Below are 25,587 nucleotides of genomic sequence, written 5' to 3' on the forward strand. Positions count from 1 at the left end.
GGCAGAGGAAGCGGAAGCACGGCGCGGATCGAACGCGTCGTCTGATACCATGTTAAGCAAACTAGGGTTTGGAACAATGCTCGATACCCTTGGTGGGTACGGCTGTCATATATTTATAAGAGGGAACCGTACAAATACAGTTATGTTACAACACGTATATCTAATATATACTTAGTCTAACACTCGCGGCGGAGCTTGGTCCCGCGAGGTCTGCCCGGCGCCATCGGAGCCGGCGCCTCCAAAGCTCCTTCCTGGAAGGCCGGGGCTGTTCCCAAGGTGTCTCAACAGCCCGAAGGTCCGCGCCGGACGACGCCTGCCTTTGCCCCTGTGCCTCAGATGCCTCGGAGCTCGAAGAGATCCCTAGCCCGGAGACCACCGGCCTCTCTCCGGATCGAAGGAAGGAGGAGGAAACAGAGCATGGACTGCCTGCCATGCCCTCCGTCGAGAAGCGTAAGACGGGGAAGGGGGAGGGTGGTCGGCGGCGAGCAAGGTGACTGCCGAGGTCGGAGCAACCGAAGGCGGGTGGGGTGGACGCCTTGGCGAGACTGGAGAACTGCGGAGAGGCTCGACGGAGTAGGAGCGGGAGCGCTCAAGGGGCAGCGCGTTGTGAGTTTTTTTTTTCACCCGCAATTGCACCCCTACATACACGTACCTACCCGTCCCATTTAAACCGGGCGGCACACACGGTCGCTTGCTGCGGTGCCAAATCTCATTAAATAATTCATTGAATGGCGCTGTCGAGCTGAGCACTTGAGAGCCCCCGCAGCCGCAGTACGACTCCAAAGCTGCAACTACCTTTTTGAACTCCTCGCGAGTCACCCACCGGCCAATACCGAGACCAACCTGAGAGGGTGAGGGGAGAGGGAGAGATGATTGGGGGAGGAGGGGGAGGGGCGCTGCGGCGGGTGGGCAAGTACGAGGTGGGGCGGACCATCGGGGAGGGGACGTTCGCCAAGGTCAAGTTCGCGCAGAACACGGAGACAGGGGAGAGCGTCGCCATGAAGGTGCTCGATCGCTCCTCCATCCTCAAGCACAAGATGGTGGATCAGGTGAGGAGGGTTTCAGTTTTCTGCTTCGGTTAGATTCCATCTCTTGGTTGGAGGTAATTAGAAAGTGGGAATCGGAATTTAGGGGTTCTTGGGGCAAAAGATCTAATTTTCCGTTCTTGGCAGCGTGTTTGGTTCGGGGGATTCGAGATGGGGAATGGGAGTTGAGGGGTGAGGAGATTAAAAGTCCACTGTTTGATTAGAGGGAAGGGGAGTTTAAGTAGGAAGGGGAATGGGAGTTGAGGAAGCCAATTCCCACTTATTTCTTTCCGGGGGTACCCTGTTAATTCGTGAGCAGAGTTTTATCCCACGCTAATTCCCATCATATACCAAACAAGGGAATGGGAGTAAAAATCTACTTCCCATGACTAATCCCTTCATAAACACCCTTGTGCAAACTCCCATTCCCCTGCCTAAGTGTTTACCAAACAGGCGGGGGTAATTAGAGCTAGGGAATGACAATTGAAGGGGTAGGAGACTTCAAATCCTTTGTTTGGTTGGGAGGATTGGGAATTCATAAGGGAATAGTCATGAGACTTGAGACTCCAACTCCCACCGTTTTATTAACAGGGGAGGCGTGAGTTTGTATCCTCGATGAACCTTGTTTGTCTTGCGGCGGTTGCTTTAGCAAAACTGTTTATATATATAAAGCGGGGCGAAAGCCTATTACGGTAAGTTGGAAGGGAATTGTTTCAGTAAGTCAATCTTAACCATTCATCATAACTTACATTAACTTCCCTTGCCTGGTCCCTCGTCAATTCAACCAAAAAAGAGAATACAGTTTCTCCTCAAATTCTCGTACATAATTCCTATCATGTGCCAAACAGAGGATTGGGAATAAAATGACTCATCCCATGTCTAGTCTCAGTACAACTCCCTACTCTAAACTCCCATTCCCCTTCCCAAATATTGCCAAACACGTTGTAAGATAAAGGCACCCGTTTGATTGGAGGGAATAGGAGTTTAGGAGGGATTGGGCGTTGAAGTTTAGAGTTCAACTCCCTCGATTTTATTAACAGGGGAGGGGGTGAGAATTGATTTACACAGAACATTCCGTCCCTTCATCATAACTTGTATTGCCATCTCTCGGCTAAGTCCCCATGAATTCCCCCTAACCAAACAAGGGAATAAACACCTCTCTTAAATTCCCACGTGTAATACTCATCCAATAACAAACAAGGGAGTAGGAATAAAATAAAACTTCCCATGTCTAATCTCATCACAACTCCCCCCCCCCCCCCCCCCCCCCCTTCCCATTCCCAGTCCCGACCCGAAAGTTACCAAACACGCTAGGGAATGGGAATTTAGGGGTTATGAGATACAAAGTCACCAGTTTGGTTGGAGGGAATGGAATTCACGAAAAATTGGGCATGGGAGTTCTGTTTTGTCTGGATTGGGTTTGTTGGCCAACAATTTGGTGCTCTCTGCCTCTGTCGTTCCTTCCAAATGCTCTTGGAGTGACTCGTGGGCACATCTATTTTGACTTTTAATCCGCAATCAGTAGTTTCCTCGATTGGTTGGTGTTTGCCTTGGTGCTAGAAAGCGGTGGACGGAGGAGATGTTCAATCTGACCATAGCCGGTCCTTATATTCTCTGGCTGAGGAGTTCCTTCCCGATTTTGTCAAGGGTTTGAGGCATTTCATTTAACGCTTTTCCCGGTAAACTTCGACGCATTTTTGGTTTGCTCATCTATTTTCATATTTTGGTGTCCACGAGTGCATGGAAACATTTCTCCCCACCTTTTTATTGTAATGGTCCTAAGTTTGTGATTATGAGGAGGAAAACAGTATTAGCTGCATAAGTTAATTGAATGAGCACCATTTATTTTATGAGGGTGAGATTTAATCTCACATGATTATTGTATGCAGATCAAGAGAGAGATATCCATAATGAAGCTTGTGAGGCATCCCAATGTGGTCAGATTACATGAGGTACGATATCTGCTTCTTTCTGATAGCTGTTTGAATTGTTGATCTTTTTTTCCGTTGTATTTCTTTGAGTACCAGCAGGGTCATTACGTGCTATTCTGTTATGTGCAGGTTTTGGCGAGCCGAAAGAAGATATTTATAATCTTGGAGTTCATCACTGGTGGTGAACTATTTGACAAAATTGTAAGACCCCACTCTTCTCAGTGATACTTCTCATTGTCACTTTGTCAGTCTTGACTTCAAATCGACCTATGAAAATTGAACTAACTCTTAGGTGTGTTGCTTGGATTTCTCTGGCTCGGTCCTTCTGGGATGTACAAACATGATTTTTGAAACTTCATTCTATTGTTTCTGAGCATTTTGCTTAAGTAAGAAGTATGTGTAGAAAGGGGTGAAATACCTTGAATTATTAAACACTAGCAAGACGACACATTTTCCCCCTAGGTTGTCCACGTTTTGGGTATTTGCTAGAATGCATGTGGTTATATGCTGCTCGTGATGATGGTTACTTCTGTTACTTAAATTTGAATCGGGTCACTTAGTGTCTTCACTTCATCTATTTGCTAAGATTGTTGATGTGAATGGGAACCTAACAGCTCTATAAAACAACAATTTTCAGATTCGTCATGGGAGACTCAGTGAAGCGGATGCACGTAAATACTTTCAGCAGCTTATTGATGGTGTTGATTTTTGCCACAGCAAAGGAGTCTACCATCGAGATCTAAAGGTGGTCATTGAAAGTGAAAAATGAGGTGTTCTGTAGTTCAGAATTGTGGGCCTGTTGGACTTATTCTGCATGTTGTATGCAGCCTGAAAATCTTCTCCTTGATTCCCAAGGAAATCTTAAAATTTCAGACTTTGGACTCAGTGCATGGCCTGCACAGGTGTATACCTTTCTGAAGTTATACCTTTCTGAAGTTCTGTAGATGCATAATGCATTACTCATTTTAGTACGATTCTTGACTTGCTTAGTTGGTCACATGCAGGGAGCTGCCCTTCTACGCACTACCTGTGGAACCCCAAACTATGTTGCCCCAGAGGTACTTCATCTGACTAACATGGTTTGAGTTCTCTAGTTAGACATCACTAAACCTGTCCACTGCAAGAAAGCAGTGGATTTAAGATTTACCTTTACTACTACTACCTCTACCGAAATATAAGGCATTTTTGCAGCTCAATTTGAACTGCAAAAACATCTTATATTTTGGTACGGAGGGAGTACATTTTAATACGTTAGTAAATTTTGTTGGTTTGGATATCAAATCCTACTAGGTACTTGGTGAAGTCCCTTTATCATGGATTTGCTGTCTTTCTTTCAAGCTTTGAGTCTGAATGCATTGAAAGTTAGAAATATATGTACTCCTGGGAGTATGTACTCCCACATTCAAATATACCTCTTAAACAAATGTATTATACCTCTTTATCATTCTGAATATACCTCAATACAAGTTTCACGAAAAAATATCGTCGAAGCCCTTAGTTTATGTAGTATACTGTTTTTATGTATAAAAATGCAGTTTACGTGTAAAAAATATAAAATATGTGGAATATAAAATATGTGGTCTCAAATGTAACTTTTCATGGAACTCACTCTGGGGTATCTAGTACTCCCTCTGTAAACTAATATAAGAGTGTTTAGATCACTAAAGTAGTGATCTAAACGCTCTTATATTAGTTTATGAAGGGAGTAATTATCAATGAATTACACCCAAAATGACAGAGGTACAACAACTTCATCTATGTGGTATATAAGGAGGGGGAGCACACACTAAGCTCCGCCAGTAGTTAGTCCTGGTCTCCTGGAGGCCGCCTGCCCCTTCTCTAGCCCATGAATCTGCCTCCGCTTGGATGGTGTCGAGCAGCGAAGTGATGTTGGGCCTCTCACCATTGAAGACGGCGGCGTTTCTCTGCTTTACCGAAAAAGGCTTTCGCCCCGCTTTATATATAAAGCAACAGCCAACCACAATCTGATACAAACACACGCCACCTCAACTCACGCACAACACCCAAGGCTGGATACATAGGCACTAGGCGCAGCAACACCACACCCAGCCACTACAAGAGCTACCAGGGTCCTCCACCGTGAACATGCCACCGCGAGGAGACGAAGCTGCAGACGATGAACCGTGAGCTCCAAGGCGGCGCCTTCAGGAAGGTTACGACACCAGAGTGCCGCCACCGCTCGAACCGAGGGTCAGGGTTTCCCCTGGAGCAACACGACGGGCAATGAGGACCGTGGTGACGCCTTCAAGAAGGGGACGAACTCGCCGCCGCCGGCCTGCCCGAAGACAGCGGGTTTTCACCCCGGCCCACGCTCACTGCCCTCGGCATAGGTACGGAAGCCGCACCACCACCACCGATCGTCATCCCCGGCCACCATGCCGCCCACACGACCATGGCCACCGGGCAACACCTGAGCCACGGCCTCCGCCCACGAGCACCGGGCTTCCACCACCAGAGACGCCGCCCTGGCATCCAAGACCACCCCACCTCCTTCCACAGGGACCATCGACGCTGCCGCCAGAAAGGCGCGCCCTTTGGGCAAGAATGGGACCCAACCGGTCGGAACAGGACAGGGGGAAGCCACCGGCGGCTGTCGGGCACGCCGCAGCCACCTCGCCATTTCTTGAACCGGGGCTAGGCCACCATCGCCACCCCTGGCAACAGCAAGACCTGGAGGCACCCTTGCCAACCCCCCGGAGCGCCCAAAGACGAAGAGCGTCGAGCCACCGTGCTCCACCCTCCGGGCCCGCCTCCAACCGCAGCTCCAAGCACCCCAAGCATCAGGTGGGGGGGGGGGGCAACCGCCGCTACTGCACGGGCAGCCCAACCAGCCGACATGATGGCCCTGGTCGAGGCGTCCGCCCGCAGCCCAAGCCTCCTGAGGCCCGCGCCGCTGAGAAGCCAAATCTGGCCGAGCCGCCTCCAAAGACGCAACCGCCGTCCCCGACCACCATTACACGCCACCATCTCCCACCTCCACCAGGCAGGAAGACCCCGACAGAGGTGGCCGCCCGCAGACAGCGCTGCCACAGGGCCAGATCCGACCGAGGCGCCGCATCCAAACCTCGGGCACGGCCCACCTCGTCGCAGCCCACCGCGCTCGCCGGAGAGCCCCGCACCACCCGCAGAGCTGCCGCCGTGCCGCGTCCCGCGCTCCGCAGTGCCCTGATCCGACCGCGCTGGCCCGCGCCAGCCCCAGCCGCACAAGGGGGTGAGAATCCCCGCCGCCGCCGGCGCTGGCCGGGCTTCGCTCGGGCACGCCCTCTGGCGGAGAGGGGAGGGGAGGTGGAGAGGCGGCCGACGGCTAGGGTTCCTCCCCTGCCGCCTGTGGGGGCGCTAGAGGAGGGGGAGAGGAGGGGGGGGGGGAGTGGGTGGGTGAGAACTTTGTCAGCTAGCTCATTTCTTTGCTCTCAAACCCACCATGCTGTCAACATTGTCAATGAGGATAAGCCCTTCCTTAGCAACGGTGAAATGGGGTCAATGGCCGACTACCCCACCAGTCAATGAAATTGTCTCCAAAACAACCAACATGAGATGATTGTTATATTTTAATTTAGTGTTCCATTGTCCAATTTTGAAGTTTGAACTTGTACCATTGCATAGTTATCTAGTTATACTTAAGTTGACTCACAAATGATTGGGTTGCTAATCTTTTAGAAACATGCAACCAGTACCTATCGTGGCGGCATGCATGTGGCATCCTTTGTGACAAGGTCACACAAAAGCTAAAAGGTAAGTTCTATAGGACGACGATCAGACCTGTGATGCTATTTGGAGCTGAGTGTTGGCCTACTAAGAGACCACACATCCAACAAATGAGTGCCACTAAGATGCGCATGCTAAGGTGGATGTGCGGCCGTACAATAAAGGGCCGAATTAGGAATGAGGGAATATGTAATAAGGTAGGGGTGGCACCGATTGAAGAGAAGCTTGTTCAACACCGACTAAGGTAGTTTGGACATATCCAACGGAGGCTTGCAGAAGCACCAGTGAATAGCTGTATTTCTAAAGAGTAGCGAAAATACTAGAAGGGGGGAGGGGGGGGGGACCAAAGTTGACTTTCGACGAGGCGGTGACAAGAGACTTAAAGGTTTGGTGTACCCAGGGATTTGGCTCTTGATAGGACTGCATGGAGGTTGACAATTCATGTACCTAAACCTTAATTTACTCTACTTTATATACTTACACTTTCTCTCTTCTCTTTTGGGTTATCATAGGTTTCTGTTCGGTTAGTACACCAAATTTATCCGCCGGGGGGGGGGGGGGGGGGGGGGGGGGGGGGGGATGGAAGCATAAACAACTAGGGTGATCAGAGTGGCCGGAAGATTAGTAGGAAGTTTCGCCGAGGAGGAGCTTACCTTTGCACATGCAGAATTCTAATTTATCTTATGAAACAGGTTCTTAGTCATAAAGGATATGATGGAGCACTTGCTGATACATGGTCATGTGGAGTTATTCTATATGTCCTGTTGGCAGGTTATCTTCCCTTCGATGAAGTAGATTTGACTACCCTTTATGGGAAGGTTTGTTTCTTATAAGCTCATGACCACTTTACTAGAAGTCAACCTCCCTCCTCGCGGTATCTGAATATAGGTCGTTCTGAGATCCATGTGGTCAACCATGTGAAACTTTATTGTTATCATATGCAAAGTTACACTAGTATTTGAGATATAAGAGTAATGTCATTTGGTTTGTCTTGCAAGTTATGTGATCCAGCCACCACAAAATAACCAAACATACTAGGTGTGTATATATTGATTAGTTGATGTAAGTACTATATGTGTTAGTAGTCAAGCATCATAGAATTTGGTAATATAATGACCTAGCGACCATAGCGATTCTTATACTTTGTTAATTTGTTAGCTGCAAGGGAAATATAACATCTGTAGTCTAGTAGAGATTCTATGAATTTGTATTCAGAGCTTTTTCTATCACCCGTGGGGGCCTGTGGCAGAGTTGTATGTAGATATTTATTACTCCCTCCGTCCCAAAATAAGTGTCGTTGATTTGGTACAACTTTGTATCCAATCAGCGACACTTATTTTGGGACGGAGGGAGTACACGATTTGTGCACTAATTGGTCAATGGCATATGTGTTCTTGGTGGCGAGAACAGTTATTTTCTTAGACACGGCGTTTTTATGGAAAGTGTATTTTCTGTATATTAGTCTGTTTTCCTAATGCAGATTGAGAGCGCAGAATATTCATTCCCAGCTGTGTTTCCAAGTGGTGCTAAGTCACTGATACGTAGAATTCTGGATCCTAGCCCAGATACAGTAAGTGAAGTTCTACAATTATTTAGTCTAACATTGTATTGATTTCTTAAATGGTTTATATTTTGCTTTAAAGTTTTGTTAGCAATTGACAGCATCTCATATTTTTTTAGATAATGGAAGCTTTACCCCCATCCTCTGCATGTTCAGATGCATACAACCCTACTTATTACATCCTTTATTGCAAAGTCACCAAACAAAGGTCTTTCCAACAAAAGGGAAAAAACCAAAAACCAACAAAGTACTATAACATACATGCCAAAGAAGATCACTCTGAATACCAAGAAATCTGTCATCGACAACATCTCATATTTATCTCATCTTTTTTTTTTCAAGAAAATGCAAAAGCTTTGTGTTTTGATGCATTGTTATCAAGAATTTGTACAAGCCCAAAGAAGGGCACACCCGGTTTACAACACGGCGCCCCTAGCCGCTAGACACCACCTCATCCGGTAACAAAGCCGCAAGACCCTTCGGGGCCCGCCATCGCCCATTGTCTGGGCTCTGATTTGATCGCGCCGAGGAGGTAAGGCAAGCTGAGTTGATCACTATCAAAGATGATCGCGTTGCGATGCTTCAAGATGCACCATGTCACCAACGTGATGGCCGAAGAAGTGCTCTTACACGTGGAGGTCTGGACAGAATGACACGTTTGATGCTACCAGTCCACGAATCCGCCCAGCTCATTGGAATGGCACACCGTCGAGTGCAGTCAAGCGCCTCGTGCCACACCGTGTGTGCGAAGGAGCATCCGGTGAGGATATGAGCCATCATTTCCTCCAATTGATCACAGAGCACGCAACGTAGCGCGTGTTGCAGGCCTCGACGTGCCTGGTGCTTGGCTGTCCAGCACGTGACTTATAGTTCAGCTTCCAGGAGCTCGAACCAACCGTTCCCTGAAACAGGATGTCGTCACAGCTCTTGGACGCATACTAGGAGTCCTGGGTCTAGTGTTATACAGGGCAAACCATAGGGGTGGCCCAATCTTCATGATCTGGAGGCGGATTCAAGGATGAAGATGAAGAACAAGAGGGAAACAAGGGGAAATCACAAGAGGAACACACAAGTAGGCAAAGTCAATACAAGAGGTGCCTCTTTGAGCCACCAAGTACTCATCTCATAAGCCAAAGTCAATACTAGAGGTGAACCATCGGCAAGCCAAAAAACTGGCGCAGGATTCAGTCGCCAGCGCCTCTCCAATATTTTGGCGACGAATACAACGTAGAGAGCTGAAGGGCCTTGGGCGAGCCAAATTTTTGGAGCTTATCCAAACAGAAACGATCGTTCTGGTCAATGCCAATTTTTTGGTCGGGCAGCCCCTGGCTCTGATCCAGACGGGTCCTTAGTTAAATGTACTACCATTTACTGACATAACCCGTCGTTCATTTTGTAAGGTTAGGATTTTACTTGGTGAATGACATAATCCTGGCTGTGTGACACTGGTCATGGTCAGTTGATCGGTTTAAGGATCTGTTTGAAAACAAACTGGCTGGGTTCACATGTCACCTTGACTTTGTTAATTCATACCTCCCGTTAGTTTCCTTCTGCAAAAGAAATTATTTATTGTATGTTGAAGTAGCTGCTATGAGATGTACAAAGAACAAATATAATTCAGTGAATATTAGTTATGATATCCCTAACATGCAAGGACGTTCCATATGTGTGTAGTTACTATCTTTGTTAGTGTATTCTTGACTTACTATGTTTCTGAATTGGAACAGCGAATCAGGATAGAAGAGATCAGAAAGGATGAATGGTTTAAGAAAAATTATGAACCTGTCAGGGAACTAGAAAATGAAGAAGTCAATCTCGATGATGTTAATGCAGCTTTTGATGATCCTGAGGTATATAATTTATTCACCATATTCCTAGAATTCATTTGGAAGGAAGGCATTGCATGTATATTTGTATAATACAGTGCTCAGCACTTGGTTTCAGCTATATCCCTCGCAAAATTAGAACACTGACGTGACATTAAGGCTTAAGGAATAAGGACAATTTATGGCCTCCACCCTCCAATCCTTACTCGTAGAAATATGTTGTGGTGTTATGGATATGTAAACTACATTTTGCTTTCCTCACCAGTGATTTGTACGAGTTCTTTTCTCTCAGTACTTAGTACCCATGTACTAAAAAAAACTTACCCATTGTACTTCCACATATTCACTGTATTCGATACTTTAGTTTCTTTGGTATTTGTTCTTTCGCAATTATCGAGATATAAGCCAAAAACAGACCACAGATTTCCCTCTCTTTGACCTAACAGGCACATATTGACCTTCAGCTTGGGATTGCTTATCCAAAGACTTATTTTAAGCCAAATGGAGCAAGCCGACTTACACACATGTTGCCTTGCTCATTCTTAGATCGGTAAATATAAGCTAGCCTGAAAACCCTTAAAATCTACATGATGCACTGTTAGAGTACGTAATGGGCCTAATGGGCCTGGGCTGGCGATATAGCCCGTTAGTCTTAGGGTTAATTAGAGATAAGGGTCGCTTGCTTAGGGGTCAAGTAAACCTCTCTATATAAGGGGAGGAGATGTATCAATCTAATCAAGCAAGAATTAAGAAGGAAATCCCTTCCCTCTTACCCGGCCGTGGGCAAAAAGGCCCCCGGCCGGCCCTCTCATGCCCTCCTTCTAGCAGCCACATAACAATTTGGTATCAGCTAGCTTCGGTTCGATCATGTCTTCACTGCCGCCCAACCCGTCTCTTCCGCTGCCGGTCACCTCGTCGCCTCCGGCGACCACCACGACCGTCGCCCCGCTCCTGCCCGCGCCGGGATCCTCCGTCGCGCCCGCCCCCGCCGTCCTCACTCCGGAGGAGGTGTCTGGGGCGCTGCGGGAGCTAACCCAGGCGGTCCAGGAGATCCGCCTGTTCTTGGCCGGGTCCTACGGGCCGCACTCGGCTGCGCCGCCCATCGCCGCCACCGCGCCGCCGTGGCTGCCGTGGCAGCCGCCGCACCAGGCGGCCTCCGCCGCGCTCGCCGGGCCGCTGCAGCAGCTGCTGCAGCTGCCATCAACTGCCCCGCCCTGGCTGCAGTGGCAGCCGCCGCTCTTGGCGGCCTCCGCCGCGCCCGGCGCTCCACCGCAGCAGCCGCTGCAGCTGCCATCCACCGCCACCACCGCCCCGCCCTGGCTGCAGTGGCAGCCGCCGCTCCTGGCGGCCTCCACCGCGCCCGGCGCTCCGCCGCAGCTGCAGCAGCCACCGCCGGTCAGCTCCGGCCCCGCATCGACCGCGCCAGCGGGAGTCCCGATCCACCAGATCAAGTTCCCGCCGTCGCCATCACCGCTTCCCCAGGGCGTCCCCATGCAGCAGATCAAGTTCCTGCCGTCGCCGTCACCGCTTCCGACTTGGATCACTACCGGCCACGTGTCGGCGGCGGTGAGGCTGCAGGCTGCGGCGCGCGGCCTCCTAGCGCGTCGGCGTGTGCGGGAGATGCGTGGTCTGCAGCTGCCGCTCCTCCCAGTTGCGCTTCGCTGTGCAAAGGACCTTGATCTCGTCCGTTGCGTCGGGGATCTTGGGCATGCTGTTTTCCCCACGGACAGCGACCTCAAAGTCTACGACATCGGCGGTTGGGGGGGCACATCCCTCCTTGCCATTCTCCATCGAAAGCCCTCCATTCTTCTCTGTGTGCTGCAGACCAACAGCCGTCCGGCGGGGAGAAGGCATGGTGTCACCGACAGGAGCGCACCGCGTAGCACCACTGCATTCCGCCGCCGGCTGCCGTGAGGGCGCCTCTGCTGGTCGCTCTTGCGACCACTTCCAGGTGGCCATACACATGCACTCCTTTTGTCCAGATGGTGTCCATGGGATCCAGGTGGCTGTACACGTGCACGTCCGACGTGCGGATGGTGTCCACTTTATGTTTAGGGGTCCAAAATAAAGCGTCCCAATTCCGGTTGAGAGCAATAAAACAATTCGAGATGTAAAAGGCTTGTTTTTAGGTGTTAGGTTTGTGTTGCGTCGAGTCATGGTTATAAGTTGGTTAGGTTGCAGCTCGAGGACAAGCTGCATGTCCAGGTGGGGTGTAGTGTTAGAGTACGTAATGGGCCTGGGCTGGCGGTATAGCCCGTTAGTCTTAGGGTTAATTAGAGATAAGGGTCGCTTGCTTAGGGGTCAAGTAAACCTCTCTATATAAGGGGAGGAGATGTATCAATCTAATCAAGCAAGAATTAAGAAGGAAATCCCTTCCCTCTTGCCCGGCCATGGGCAAAAAGGCCCCCGGCCGGCCCTCTCACGCCCTCCTTCTAGCAGCCACATAACATGCACATACATATTGCCATGCCCATGCTTTTGATAAGTATTAGGTAACCTATTAATTTGTGGATATGTTTTTGTCATGGAAACTGTCAGGGTTTACACCTGTATTTATTTGTCTTGGATTAGTAAGTGTTAGAGATGTATACATTTTCCGTATATTAGTTGTAGTATCCCCGTTGTATAAGGGGTTTCATGCATATTTACCACACACGTACGTGTAAGTATACTGGCATATGGCCTCACGGAAGTGCCAGTTGCCTTCATAACATGGTATCAAGGGCTGACATTTATATTTCCATAAAAGAAAATGTTTCCTTGATCTCTTCTCAATCGATCAAATATCCTGTTAGTCATAACACTTGATGATTTATGAAACTATGTTCCATTAATGTTTTGAGCAAATGAATTTAATCCAACATCTAGCAACCATTCATATAGTACATAAAAATTAGCCAATATGTTAAATTAACTCTGGTGTACTTTGTACTTGCAGTTCTTGTAATTTTTCTTGTCTTCATATTTGTCATTTTAGGAGGACAATCAACATACTTTTGACGATGAAGCAGGCCCTTTGACGCTCAATGCATTCGATCTAATTATTCTATCTCAAGGGTTGAACCTTTCGGCCCTATTTGATCGCCGACAGGTATTATGCAAGCCACTTGTGATGCCGAATGTTTTCACGAAGAAATCATCTGAATTGCCAAATGCACTTTATTTTAACAATATTAAAAGTGAGTAATATGTGAAGAGTGAAACTTGATTTGTTCTTGAGATGTTGAGTGAATATTTGATCTACTGTTGTAATTTGTAATAGTTTAAACCTCCCTATATTCTATGCATAGTACAATTTATAACCCATTTGGTTGAAATTACCTTTAACTATAAGGAAAAGTGTTAGCCCATCCATTTGATGAATAACAGGTATGAGTTTAATATTCGCTTGAAGTCATAGGTCTCCCAGACTCCCACTCTAGGACGGGCTGTTATTCCAACGGAATATTGGCTCTATGACACCGACATATCACAGGTTTAAAAAAAACACAACAAAATTTGTAGGCTCACTTCTTCCCATTTTGCATCCAAATTCTCCAAAGTTAAGTTTTTACTATCCGCTAATTCATACTAACGGAGGTCCCACCCCGTCATCAGTCCTGTGTTGCCTATGCTTGCGCCCTAAAACGGTTGCACCGCCTCTTCCCATGTCGCCATCTTCTAACCTCTACAGACTTTAGGAACAGTGTATTCTTCTCAAAGCTAGACCCCATGCTTTCTTGTCCACTGCACCGCCACAGCCACCACAGTCAGCTCACTGAGCTACCATTGCACACACCTCCTCCTTGTCATCTGCGTAGCCTACAGCTCTCACCCAACTGCGCCGCTGGTGACTGTCGTCACAAGACTATGTGATGCCGAACAAAAGGTGTTCACTATCATTTTGGTTTTTGCCAGCAGAGAAAAAAGTTTCTTCCAAGACTGAAAATGCACAATCCTCGTCGTTCTCCCAGTCTCTCTCTATCTTTATGAAAACTTCCCTACCTCAGATTGAAAATAAGATCATGAGAAACGAAACCAAGCCATAGCAGCAGCACAACCATGGATCCAAGCAGACGAGTCAAGCAGCCTGGCGCTGGAGTTCCAAGCATGAAGCAGCAGCTGTCCTCCGTGCCGTGTCTCCCCTCCATGACCATGAGGTGAGCAGTGGACAAGAAACTGGCAGCAGGAATGGCATGGATTGAAGGCCTGCTGCTCAGCGATAGGATAGCAGGATTTGATGATTCAATCTAGGATAAATTTCAGTGCAAACCAGTTTAACAAAATTGGATAAGTTTTTTTTTCATTTCCAGTACTCAATTTTTGGAGAAAGAGAATAACAGGAAAGATGGTAGCAGAATCCGAAGGAATCTAAAAGAACAGAAGTTGCTGTCAGGGCCTCCCCTTAAGTTTTTTCTCTCAAAAAATGTGTTAGAACCGAACATCACAAGTTTTTGATGGTATTAAAGTGTACAAATAAATTTCCAGGTTTTTTCTAAATCTGTTTGTTTTGGTGTGACAGAAATTTCATATTCCCATTCATGAAATTCATGAAAAAATAGAAGAAAAATCTCCAAATTGACATCAAGAAAGAGCAATAGAAACCATAGCATATGATGATATTTTTTCTGTCAGGTTGGTCAAAAATTGTATGCTCCTGCCAGTATAATTCATTATCACAAGTTCCCATAATCTGAATTATGATAATTAATGTGCAATGTAATGTGTAGAACAGGGTGAAAGTGACACAGTCATAATAACTATATGCTGTGAAATTCAAACCTGTTTGTATTTTACAGACCATAGTAGTGTTTGCAATGTTTTACTACAAAAAGAGAAAGGCAAGAAAAAATTGTCCAAATAAAGGAAACTAAGAGTACCAATAGTATTGAGCACACTTGTCCATATCTATTGAAGTTTTGATAGTCGAACTAATGAAGCTGTTGCCGTCCAAGTAGAGATAATTCCTATATGCAGCGAGTCCTGGAAATACATATGGAAGAGTTGGGCACCGCCCCGGGTACGCTTCTTCCACTGGCTCGCTGACCAGGACCGGTGCTGGACCGCCGACCGCTTGGCACGCCGTGGGCTGCAGCACCATGACCCTTGCCTCCTGTGCTGCCAGGACCCCGAGACGATGGACCATCTGCTCCTTCGATGCCCCTTCTCCAGGCAAGTTTGGCATGACATCATCGCTTGGCTAAGCATGCCATGCACGCCACCAAGCTATGAACCTTCCCTCCTGGACTGGTGGCACACTGCCAGGCAAGGGACGCCGCAGTCCATGCGCAAAGGCCTGGCCTCCATGGCCTTGCTAACCCCCAGGATGATCTGGAAAAACCGCAACAGTTGCGTCTTTGAGGGCGCCCTGCCTTCGGCGCAAGACCTCGTTGTGAAGATCAAGGAAGAGGCGTCGCTCTGGGCCAAGGCGAGAGCTGCTGGCCTTCGCGACATCATCCCCCAGACTTGGGACGTGCACTGATTACCCGTTTATCATCATCAGTTCTGTTCCTCCTAGGAGGATTGTAACATAAACCCTATCTTTTCAATACAAAGAAACGCAAAAATCTCTTTGCGTTTTCTCGAGATTTTTTTTTTCCTATATGCAGTTCAGATATAAATTTTGCTGTATGTTTGGACAATACTCTCATGATTTTGAGAAATCTGGTCTGGTATAATCATTGTTGACATGCCCATGGTTCTGATATTTGGGTAGTTATAGATTTACGAACATTTGTCAGACCTAATAATTGTTTCTGTTTGCTCTGCAGGACTATGGCAAGCTTCAAAATAGATTTTTATCACGCAAACCAGCAAATGTTATATTGTCAAGTATGGAGGTTGTTGCTCAATCCATGGGGTTTAAGACACATATTCGCAATTATAAGGTAAGGTTTGCTGTCCAGTCTGTTCTGTCATGCATATTAGCAACCTTCTGACTTGAGATCTTAACAGACAGCTGGGTTTTCTGTTCATTTTATAATGGTTAGCATATACTTTCCCTCGTATCAAATATAAGGCGTATCTTGTGTGCCCACTTGAAACTTTGACCATAAATTCTGCCTACTTGTTACAAAATCTTAATGACAACATGTGCTTTCGAATACAAATCCAATGGTATCAATTTATATAAACTAGCCCTCACATTTTCTAATAATTACTCCCTCTGTATCAAAATATAAGACGTTTTTTGATACTGTCAGTGTCAAAAACGCTTATATTTTGATACGGAGGGAGTATTAGTGAAAGCATTAATTTGGACAGTCAAAACATGCCCAATATTGTGAAATGGGGAGCAACTTATTTTTCTCAGTATGAGTAAACAGACTTGCATTGTTCAAAATACCGGCCGATAAATCAGTTAACTAGCCGATTAATCCCCGCTCGGTGGGTCACCGATTAACCGGTTTATCGGCCGATTAACTGGCCGGTTCGTCTATTAATCCCTTGCTCGCCAGCCAACCAAGCAGTTACCAGCTAACGATTTCCTGAACATTGCAGACTTGGATCTTTTTTATTTCATTACGATTATTTATATTTAATCTGATAATATTATGCACTCTATTTGTTCCCAAATAACATAATGAAGGTCTTATTTTTTTTCTTTCTGGATTTGCATTTAACATGTACTCCTGTATTGCTAATGAGTTTCGATTACTGTTGTGACATGTTTTTATCGCTTATAAGTAGTTTCACTATTAATATGTACAGATGAGGGTGGAAGGTCCAAATGCGAACAAGACTAGCCATCTCACAATTATGCTTCAAGTGAGTCTTGCCCTCTCTGCAGTCATTTATATCTCTTGTTCTAGCTGTATAGTTTTCTCATCCTTTTACTTCATCTGATTTTGCTCTGGTTTTAGATTTTTGAAGTTGCCCCATCAATCTTTATGGTGGAATTAGAGAGATCTGCTGGAGATACTTCAGAGTATAATAAGGTCAAGACATATTATTCTTTTTTGCATATTCCTGCAACTGGCACACCTTATATTATTACTTTCTGTATGAGGCAACTTTCTAGTCTAGAATAAAAGATGAAGATCCTAATGAGCAGTTGTTAAGAAGGACGTTGACTAAAATATACATAGTGATGTTTGTACTCCCTCTGTCCGAAAAAACTTGTCATCAAAATGGATAAAAAGGCATGTATCTAGAACTAATATACATCTAGATACATCCCCTTTTATTCATTTTGATGACAAGTATTTCCGGACGGAGGGAGTAGTAGCCAGATGTAGCTGCTTATTTGGCATATTATCTTTCGGAAAATTGTAAATCTGCTAAACGCAATTTGCTGTTGGTTTTGCTGGGCATGCACAACTAACTATGGAATTGTTTTTATTGTTGCAGTTCGTAAACAACTACTGCTCCAAATTAGATGATATCATCTGGAAAGTTTCTGCTGAGAAGGGAAAATCTAGGACATCCCGGCTATCGAAGCGCTAATTTATGCACCTATTACAATTTATCTGTAACCATGTGGGTTTGCTGCAGGTATAATGCGTATTGCTGTTTTGTTCGGATTACGTACATCACGGGCTTGACTAATGAGTGTACTAGTGCAGTTTATCATAATTGATCTATGATCTTTTAGTTATATACTACCCCCGACCTAAAACGTTTTATATTTGTTTACATAGGGAGGGGGAGATTGTGTTTAGTGCCATGATTGTATACTACGACTAGTCGAGTCTGCTTGTACAAAGAGGTCCATCTAGTAGTTCTGACATGTCAGTTTTCATGTACAGAAATGTGTCAAACAAACTGTACTTCACTTGTCTCCGGGTTTGTTCGGGGAGTTGACATAATTGGTGTGACTTGTATACTGCCAACATTTGTTGCTTTCGTTCCATTTCTACTCTTCAATTTGTTAGCTTGCATGACTCATTATCAACTGATTAAACAGCATCACCTCATTGGTGTTATCGTGTGCATATCTTTTCTGTTTTTTGATGTCTATTCCACAACGTGAGCCGACAATTTATGCGAGCATCATATTTACAAGACAAATGAGCCCTGTAAAACAACAACCAGCACAAAGTGAAATTGCCCAGCCACCGTTTCTGGCCACGGAGCAAAGTTTCTCTAAATACTGCAATGATCTGGATTGCCATGACATAACTTGATGCCTTTTTTTTTTGAAACGGAGGCAAAAGATTTGCCTCATCTCATTGATAAAGAAGGGGTTAAAACAAAGTTACGAGGTCCTTTACTCAACAAATGGCTGAAACAAAAACGACTACTCTCGCGGCATGACCAAACTCAATTTCTTTGCCCCAACAATTACCCAATTCCTCGCCTCACACTATTAAGGCTACAACCCTAGTGAGCAAGGTGGACTTGCCTTGGGAAACACTCGCGTTCCTTTCTTTACAAATCTCCCAGACGACCAACAACAACAGGGAGGCTGTCGCCTTGCGCCTGTGGCCCGTTTGCAGAACTGTCCTCTCCTACCACTCATCGACGGATAGCAAACCAGGCCAAGCATCGATTTTTAGCTCGTGCATACCAAGCCGAAGCTTAATCTCACGCCACACTCTCATGGAGAACCTACACTTGAATAGTAGGTGGGCCGCAGTCTCGGGTTCTCTCTTACAAAGCTGGCAATTGCCACAATTTGGCCACCCTCTCCTCTCGAGCCTATCGGTTGTCCAAACTCTATTCTTGTTCACAAGCCAGGCGAAGAATTTGCAATTAGGAGGTCCCAGTTATCCCGCACGAGGGATCTCATGCTAGTGGCGACGGCACCAGCAAAGAGCGCCGTGTAGGCAGAGGAGGCCAAGTAGATTGCTGAAGCCGTGAATTTCCAAGCAATGTCATCTGCAGCTCCTTCCGTGAGTTGAACCTGCTGAATTCTCCCCCATAGGACATGAAACTGCTGAAGATGGGCAACAGTCAGTCCATTGGAGATGTTGATTCTTTGCACCCATGTGTCATTAAGCATGGCGTCGTGAACAGTGGCCCCTTTCCGAGAAGAAATATGAAAGATGGCGGGTGCAATATCCTTAGGCTTTTCCCCCTGAAGCCATGGGAATGCCAAAAATGTGTTGTCCTTCCGTCCCCAAGCGTGATGGTGGTGGTTGCGTAGACAAAAAATTCTTATCCATCTCCTAACAAGGGTTGCCGTATCCCACCCACATCCTAAGAGGGTCCTTCCACTTGTACCACATCCATCGTAGCCGCAAGTCCACTGAGAACTTGCGCAGATCCAACACGCCTAGGCCGCCAAGGATTTTCGGCTTGCACACCTTTGTCCAATTAACCTTGCATTGCCCACCCAAGACCTTGTCCGACCCGGCCTACAGGAAGGCCCGCTCCAACTTATTAATCTCCTCCAGAGTGCCGGCAGGGACAACAAGCGAAGTGATATGATGTGTGGTTTGCGCCGTTAGGACGGACGTGACGAGTGTAGCACTGCCCACGGACGTGATTAGCCTCCCTTGCCAAGGGATAAGCCTCCCTGCCACCTTGTCCACCAAGTGTTGGAAATCGATTTTCTTAAGTCTATGCACCGACGGAGGTAGCCTGAGATATCTCATGGGAAAAGTCGTCCGTACCGCGGGGAAGTCCTGAAGAACCTCATCTAGGTCGATGTCCGCACATCTGATCGGAGCCACCAAGCACTTCTGGAGGTTGGTGACTAGGCCGGTGACCTCACCGAAGCCAGCAAGGATGGTTGTGAGGTGTTGGATGTCACTCCTGAAAGGCGCCACAAACACCGGCGCATCGTCCGCATACAGGGAGGTCCGGATACAAGGCCCACGGCCTCTGATCTCGTGAAGCAAGCCTCGCGATGTAGCAACATCGAGCAGGTTCTGTATGGGTAAATAGCTAGCACAAACAAAAGCGGTGACAAAGGATCGCCTTGCCGCAGACCCTGCCAATGGTGGATGGGCTCGCCAGGAACCCCATTAAGCAAAACCCGAGATGTCGATGATCGAAGCAAACCGGAAAGCATATCTCTGAAGCGAGTCAGGAACCCACGACGTCGTAGGAGGTCTAGCAGGTAGTCCCAACGTACAGTGTCGAAGGCTTTTTTGATGTCAAGTTTGAATAAGAGAGTAGGCATCCGCAATCTATGCAATCTTCTTGCGAGGCCCCACACATAAAGGAAGTTGTCGTGGATGCTTCTGGTTTTAATGAAAGCACTCCGCGCCCTGGAGACCAGCGTGTGCATGTGAGGGGCCAACCTCATGGCCAACACTTTCGCAACAATCTTGGCAATAACATGGATCAGACTTATAGGTCGATACTCAGAGATGCTCTCAGCCCCATCCTTCTTGAGGAGCAACACAATGTTCACAGAGTTTAGCTAGTGGAAATGCTCCGCGCGTAGGCTTGAGAAACTGTTGATCACCGCCATGACGTCTCCCCCAATGATGTCCCAGCAAGCGAAAAAAGTACCCGTGAACCCATCTAGCCCCGCGGCCTTATCTTTGGGCATCTGCTTGATGGTGGTGAGGACCTCCTCCTCGGAGAAGGGATCCCCGAGACTGCCCAGGTCACATTGGGCGAACTGGAGTTGATCCCAGTTGAAGTCGTGTTGCCTCCGTGGTCCCTTGTGAAGAATGGAAGTGAAATGACCGCGTGCCAAGCTCTCTTTCTCATCATGTTGCGTCACCCAACCCGCATCGTTGCGCAACCCATGGATGAAGTTCTTACGGCACCGAGAGTTCACCCTGAGGTGGAAGAATTTCGTGTTGGCGTCGCCCTCCTTGAGGTGGCAGATCCTTGAACATTGCTGCTTTCGCGCCCTCCCCATCGCGGCTAAACTGATCACCCGCCTCTTAAGCCTCAGTCTAATGTCCCTCTCATCCGGAGACAACTGACGCGTCTCCATTGCCACGTCAAAACGGAGAATGACCTCCAGGGCCATGTGCAGTTGTAGCTTCGCACCGATAATAAGGAGTTGATCCACCTCCGCAAACCAATCCCGACCCGATTGAGCTTATGGAATAGCCGCTGACAAGGCTCTGAGTGCGGGTTGGGTTTGCCCCAAGCATCCGCCACAACTTGCTTGAACCCAGCAAGCGGACCCAAAATTTCTCAAAGCGAAACACACTCGGGCGCTTGGAGCCGATGTCAGCCGCTAGAAGGAGCGGGCAATGGTCAGAAAGTGACGATGATAAGGCATGGAGAACATGATGGCCAAACTGGATGTCCCACACGGGGTTGCAAAAAGAAGCTATCTAGCTTGCAAAGGGTTGGGTTTTGGCGTTCGTTGCTTCAAGTGAACTTCCTATTTAGCAAGTGGATCTCCTTCAGCTGGCAGTCATCTAGAGCCGCCCTAAATCTATTGATTCTCAAGGCGTCCACGTTCCTCCTATTCTTGTTTCGTGCCTGGTAAATCTAGTTGAAACCCCCCATGACCAACCAAATGACGCCCGGCGCCGGTTTCTGGGCGGCCAACTCGGCGAAGAATTCATCCTTGCGTTTGCGAGTGGTAGGGCCATACGTCGTAGTGAGCTTGAAGTTAACCTCTAAACCAATGAAATGCACCAAAGCCGGAGGTGGAAATTGCCAATTATAACATTGGTGACGGCGATCGGGTCCTCGTTCCATAACAGAAGAATCCCTCCTCTAGTGCCCTCCGTCGGCTTTTGCGCAAAACCCGAGTAATTGCATGAAAATACCACACTTGGGCCCGTAGTAACGAAGCAGTACCACTAGTGATTTTTTTGTGTATCAGTACCATCTCTGTGGCTAATTGTTGCAAAACGGTCTAAGCCCTGTATAACATAGTATTGACGTTGTATCTGACCCGGCGGCCCCAGCTGCAGATACCGACGTGGCATCTTCTTTTGCGAAAAGACCCTCAGGTTTTATTTAATCACGCAAATATCCTTGTCGGCCGAGAAAAATGATCCCGCCAGAAAGAAAAATGACGAAGATTACCCGCGCTCGCGCAAGGCGGGGATTCGAACCCGAGACGTGGTCTTCGTACTGTACGAGCCCTGTATAACACAGTATTGACGTTGTATCTAACCCGGCGGCCCCAGCTGCAGGTACTGACGTGGCATCTTCTTTTGTGAAAAGACCCTCAGGTTTTATTTAATCACGCAAATATCCTTGTCGGCCGAGAAAAAAGATCCCGCCAGAAAGAAAAAATGACGAAGATTACCCGTCGGCCGAGAAAAAAGATCCCGCCAGAAAGAAAAAATGACAAAGATTACCCACGCTTGCACAAGGCGGGGATTCGAACCCAAGACGTGGTCTTCGCACTGTAGGAGCGCTAACCACTGCAAGACAACATCAATTTGTTGAAACAGGCAGCCTCTAGCTTATATATACATTAAAGAGGTCCTAGCCTTTTATGCTTCCTTTGTATATATTTTTCTTTTCCGTTTTCTCTTATCTTTTTTCAGCCTTGGGTATTCTTCGGCTGTACACCGTGTGCATATCGTATATTAAAAAAAAATATACAAACAAATACACATTGTATAAATTAAAATGGTCAATATATACGATGACCTTTTTATAATACGAAAAAAGTTCATCGTATATTTAAATAAGATCAATTTAAGTATATATTTATACATAACTGTTCATAGTATGTTGTACGATAATGTTCAGTGAACGTTTTTATAATACAAAAAAATTTCATCGTATATTTAAATAAGATCAATTGTATATTAAAAAGGCCAGTATATATTTATATATAACTGTTCATCGTATGTTGTACGATAATGTTCATTGAACATTTTTATAATACAAAAGTTCATCGTATATTTAAATAAGATCAATTGTATGTTAAAAAATGGTCAGTATATATTTATATATAACTGTTCATCGTATGTTGTACGATATTGTTCAGTGTGTATTTACAAAAAATCCAATACTAAAATGCTCATTGTAAATTTTAAAAAATGTTGACAATGTTGAAAAAGTGTCCTACGCATATTATACAATTTTGTGTGGTGTTATGAATCTACGAAAAAGGGTCCTACATATATTGTATATTATATAATTATAGAATATATACGCTGTGACTATAATTTTTGAATAGTATGCAGTGACTATAATTTTTGTATGCGATATATTATATAATTATAGTCACTGCCCATAATGTGTATAACTTGTCAATAGTACGCAGTGCCTATGATGTTTAAAGGACCAGTGAACTATATACTTTTCAGATATTGTGTATTTACAATATACGTATTGTATTATATAACATACAATAATACTTTATTTCAATATATGGTACAGACACTGCATACTGACCGAAGAATACCCAAGATCTGAAAAAAAAAAGTACAAAAAGAACGGACCAGTCGGCTAGGACATGTCTTTGTGTAGTATAAATAGACACGTGCCTGTATTATGGACAAGACGTTAAAGTGGCGCAGTGGTCAGCGGCTGTACACCGCGAGGCGCGCGTCTCGGGTTCGAATCCCGCCGTCCGCGCGCACGAATGTATTATGGAAAAAAACTCTGGCGGGATCCTTTTCTCCGCAGACAAGCGGTATTTGCAAGATTAAATAAAACTAAACGGTCTTTCTTGTAAAAGAACATGCCACGCCGGTAATCCTTAAGCCTGCTGCCCCCCAATCGAGGCTGCAATGAACTTATCAACCATCTCGAGATGGTACTGACATGCAAAAGATTGTGCCGAAGTGTGGTACTTCCATGCAATTAACTCGCAAAACCCTTTAAGCCTGCTTCCCCCAGCCGAGGCTGCAATGAACTTATCAACCATCTCCATCCCAGTGCACGCACCATCCTCCCCGTGTGAGGCCAAGTCGCAGTCGAGCCTAAAAAGGGCACGCGGAGCCCCAACAGCGATTGGCAGCAGCTGCCCGCGGAAGAGGTCGACGAACTTGCTGATGGCCGCCTCGGTGACTTGCTCCCCCTCGTTGACGATCCCCATGCGCGCGGCGGCAAAGCAACTTCTCTACCATGGTCGCCACAGGGATGGCCCTGCCCTTGGCCTTAGCATGGAGAAGCCAGGTGCCAGCGTCTTGCGCCTGGTTGTGGGTGGCTTCGGACGGGATGATGGAGGAGATGGTAGCAGTGGAGACTGGCACGCATCGAACATGGGCGTCTCTTGGGCCGCTGAACGGCGGTGAAGCCATGACGGAGCCAGCAGCAAGAGCAGGGCACAAGGACCGGCGCCCAGGCGGCGTTGGTGTGGCCGCCACTCCCGGGGAGGATGGTCCGTGCACTAGGGTAGAAGTGTCCCCAGCCAGCACGGGTGAGGCAGCCTCCTCGATGGCTGCTGCGCACCTAGCAGCTCCTAGCATGCCGCCAACATGCAACAGAAGACAGCAGACACGTTCCATGGCTGGGACCGACGGAGCAGCAGAGACTCAAGGCGTCGTCGCGGTCGAAGATTGCGCCGCAACACAGATCGTAGAGGGAGGAGTGATGACCCTGGCCTTGAGGCGCCATGCCAAGCCAGCCGCAGCAGAACACCGTCGGGAGTGCCCCCGCGCCAGGCCAGAAGCCAGGGGCAGTAGCCAGCACGGCGAGACTCCGGGGAGGCGTGACGCCGGCTGCAACGTCGTTGTGCAGCCGGGATGATGGAGCCGTCCGGCAGCTTCTGAACGAGCGAGAGGTTTGGCCGCCTCCCGTAGCGGTCGTGCTCGAGCGCGTGGCGCCGCCCATTGCGGTCCCCCCGGCGATCATCTCGCCCCCCATCGCGGCTCCCCTCAGCAGCCCGTGAGCGGCTGCGGAAGAACCGGTCTCGCCAAGAAGAGGAGTCGCGGTCGTCCCGCCTGCAGTGCGTGTCATCATCATGGCTCCCACCTCCGCCTCGACGGCCGCGTTCGTCGTCGTCGCGCCTCCCGTTCTCCCGTGGCGGCGCGGTCGGCCCCTTGTCCCGGATTGCCGCCTTGCCATCGACGTAGCCCTTCTCCCAGCCAAACTTCTTAGAGTGGCGAGGGCGAGACGGGGCGTGACCATTGCAGCCCTGGTGAATGGTTGCAGAGAACCATTGCCTGCCTTTGATAAACAGAGAACCATTGCAGCCCTCATGAATGGTTAAACATTGAAATTAAATTGTACTCTTTCTCAACCAGAACAACAATCGAATATCAACAATCAGCCCATCACTACCTGAACAACAGTTGGCATCCACTCAACTAACGGAGTGATCTGGTGAGAAACATCCCACCTTTTGGCACATCCTCCTGTATATGGTTGCTCCTAGCTGAGCATGGATTTCCCTCTCTGTCCGTATTCCCATAGGGTCGTCAAGAAGCCAACCTTCCTTGGCACAAATAGTTTCTGCTATCCGATCTCTAACAGAAAAAATTAGTAGCCTATAAGCCTACGGCAAAGGTGAAAAGGATTCTATGGACTTGCCCTAGTGTTGGCTTTGTAAAACTTAACGCGGATGCTGCTTATGATAGTGATTCACTCCGAGCCACTGTGGGTGATGTATTACGCTTGGCCACAGGGAATAATGTTGCAGGGACTGTGTGGATGCTCTTATGGCTGAAGCTAATACTCTTTGCTTTGGTCTGAATTTTGCCCAGTCATTCGGTTGCTCCAGGTTAATCATCAATTATGATGTGATCGCCGCAATGCAAGATGGT

At 47.3% G+C, this 25,587-nt stretch overlaps 1 protein-coding gene across 2 annotated transcripts; it reads left to right on the forward strand.

Moving 5' to 3' along the window:
• Nucleotides 1–710: 710 nt before the first annotated feature.
• LOC123078330 (CBL-interacting protein kinase 8) lies at nt 711–17,880 on the forward strand. Of its 2 annotated transcripts, XM_044500796.1 has the most exons (14): nt 716–1,049; nt 2,915–2,977; nt 3,086–3,157; nt 3,594–3,701; nt 3,784–3,858; nt 3,961–4,014; nt 7,375–7,500; nt 8,163–8,252; nt 9,971–10,093; nt 13,047–13,160; nt 15,820–15,936; nt 16,760–16,816; nt 16,912–16,986; nt 17,399–17,880. In XM_044500796.1, exons 1-14 carry the CDS (start codon nt 870–872, stop codon nt 17,492–17,494), a joined length of 1,350 nt encoding a protein of 449 aa, XP_044356731.1. In that variant the 5' UTR covers nt 716–869; the 3' UTR covers nt 17,495–17,880. The 2 variants fall into 2 exon arrangements, with proteins under 2 accessions (XP_044356732.1, XP_044356731.1); XM_044500797.1 differs by lacking the exon at nt 7,375–7,500 and having other exon boundaries at nt 711–1,049.
• Nucleotides 17,881–25,587: the final 7,707 nt, after the last annotated feature.

The sequence above is a fragment of the Triticum aestivum genome, chromosome 3D, assembly GCF_018294505.1.
Source record: "Triticum aestivum cultivar Chinese Spring chromosome 3D, IWGSC CS RefSeq v2.1, whole genome shotgun sequence".
Taxonomy (NCBI): Eukaryota; Viridiplantae; Streptophyta; class Magnoliopsida; order Poales; family Poaceae; genus Triticum; species Triticum aestivum.

Coding starts and splice junctions, on each gene's coding strand:
- LOC123078330 (XM_044500796.1), top strand. CDS start 870: ATGATTGGGGGAGGAGGGGGAGGGGCGCTGCGGCGGGTGGGCAAGTAC. Junction 3,158..3,593: donor GTGAACTATTTGACAAAATT/GTAAGACCCCAC, acceptor AACAATTTTCAG/ATTCGTCATGGGAGACTCAG. Junction 4,015..7,374: donor CAAACTATGTTGCCCCAGAG/GTACTTCATCTG, acceptor CTTATGAAACAG/GTTCTTAGTCATAAAGGATA.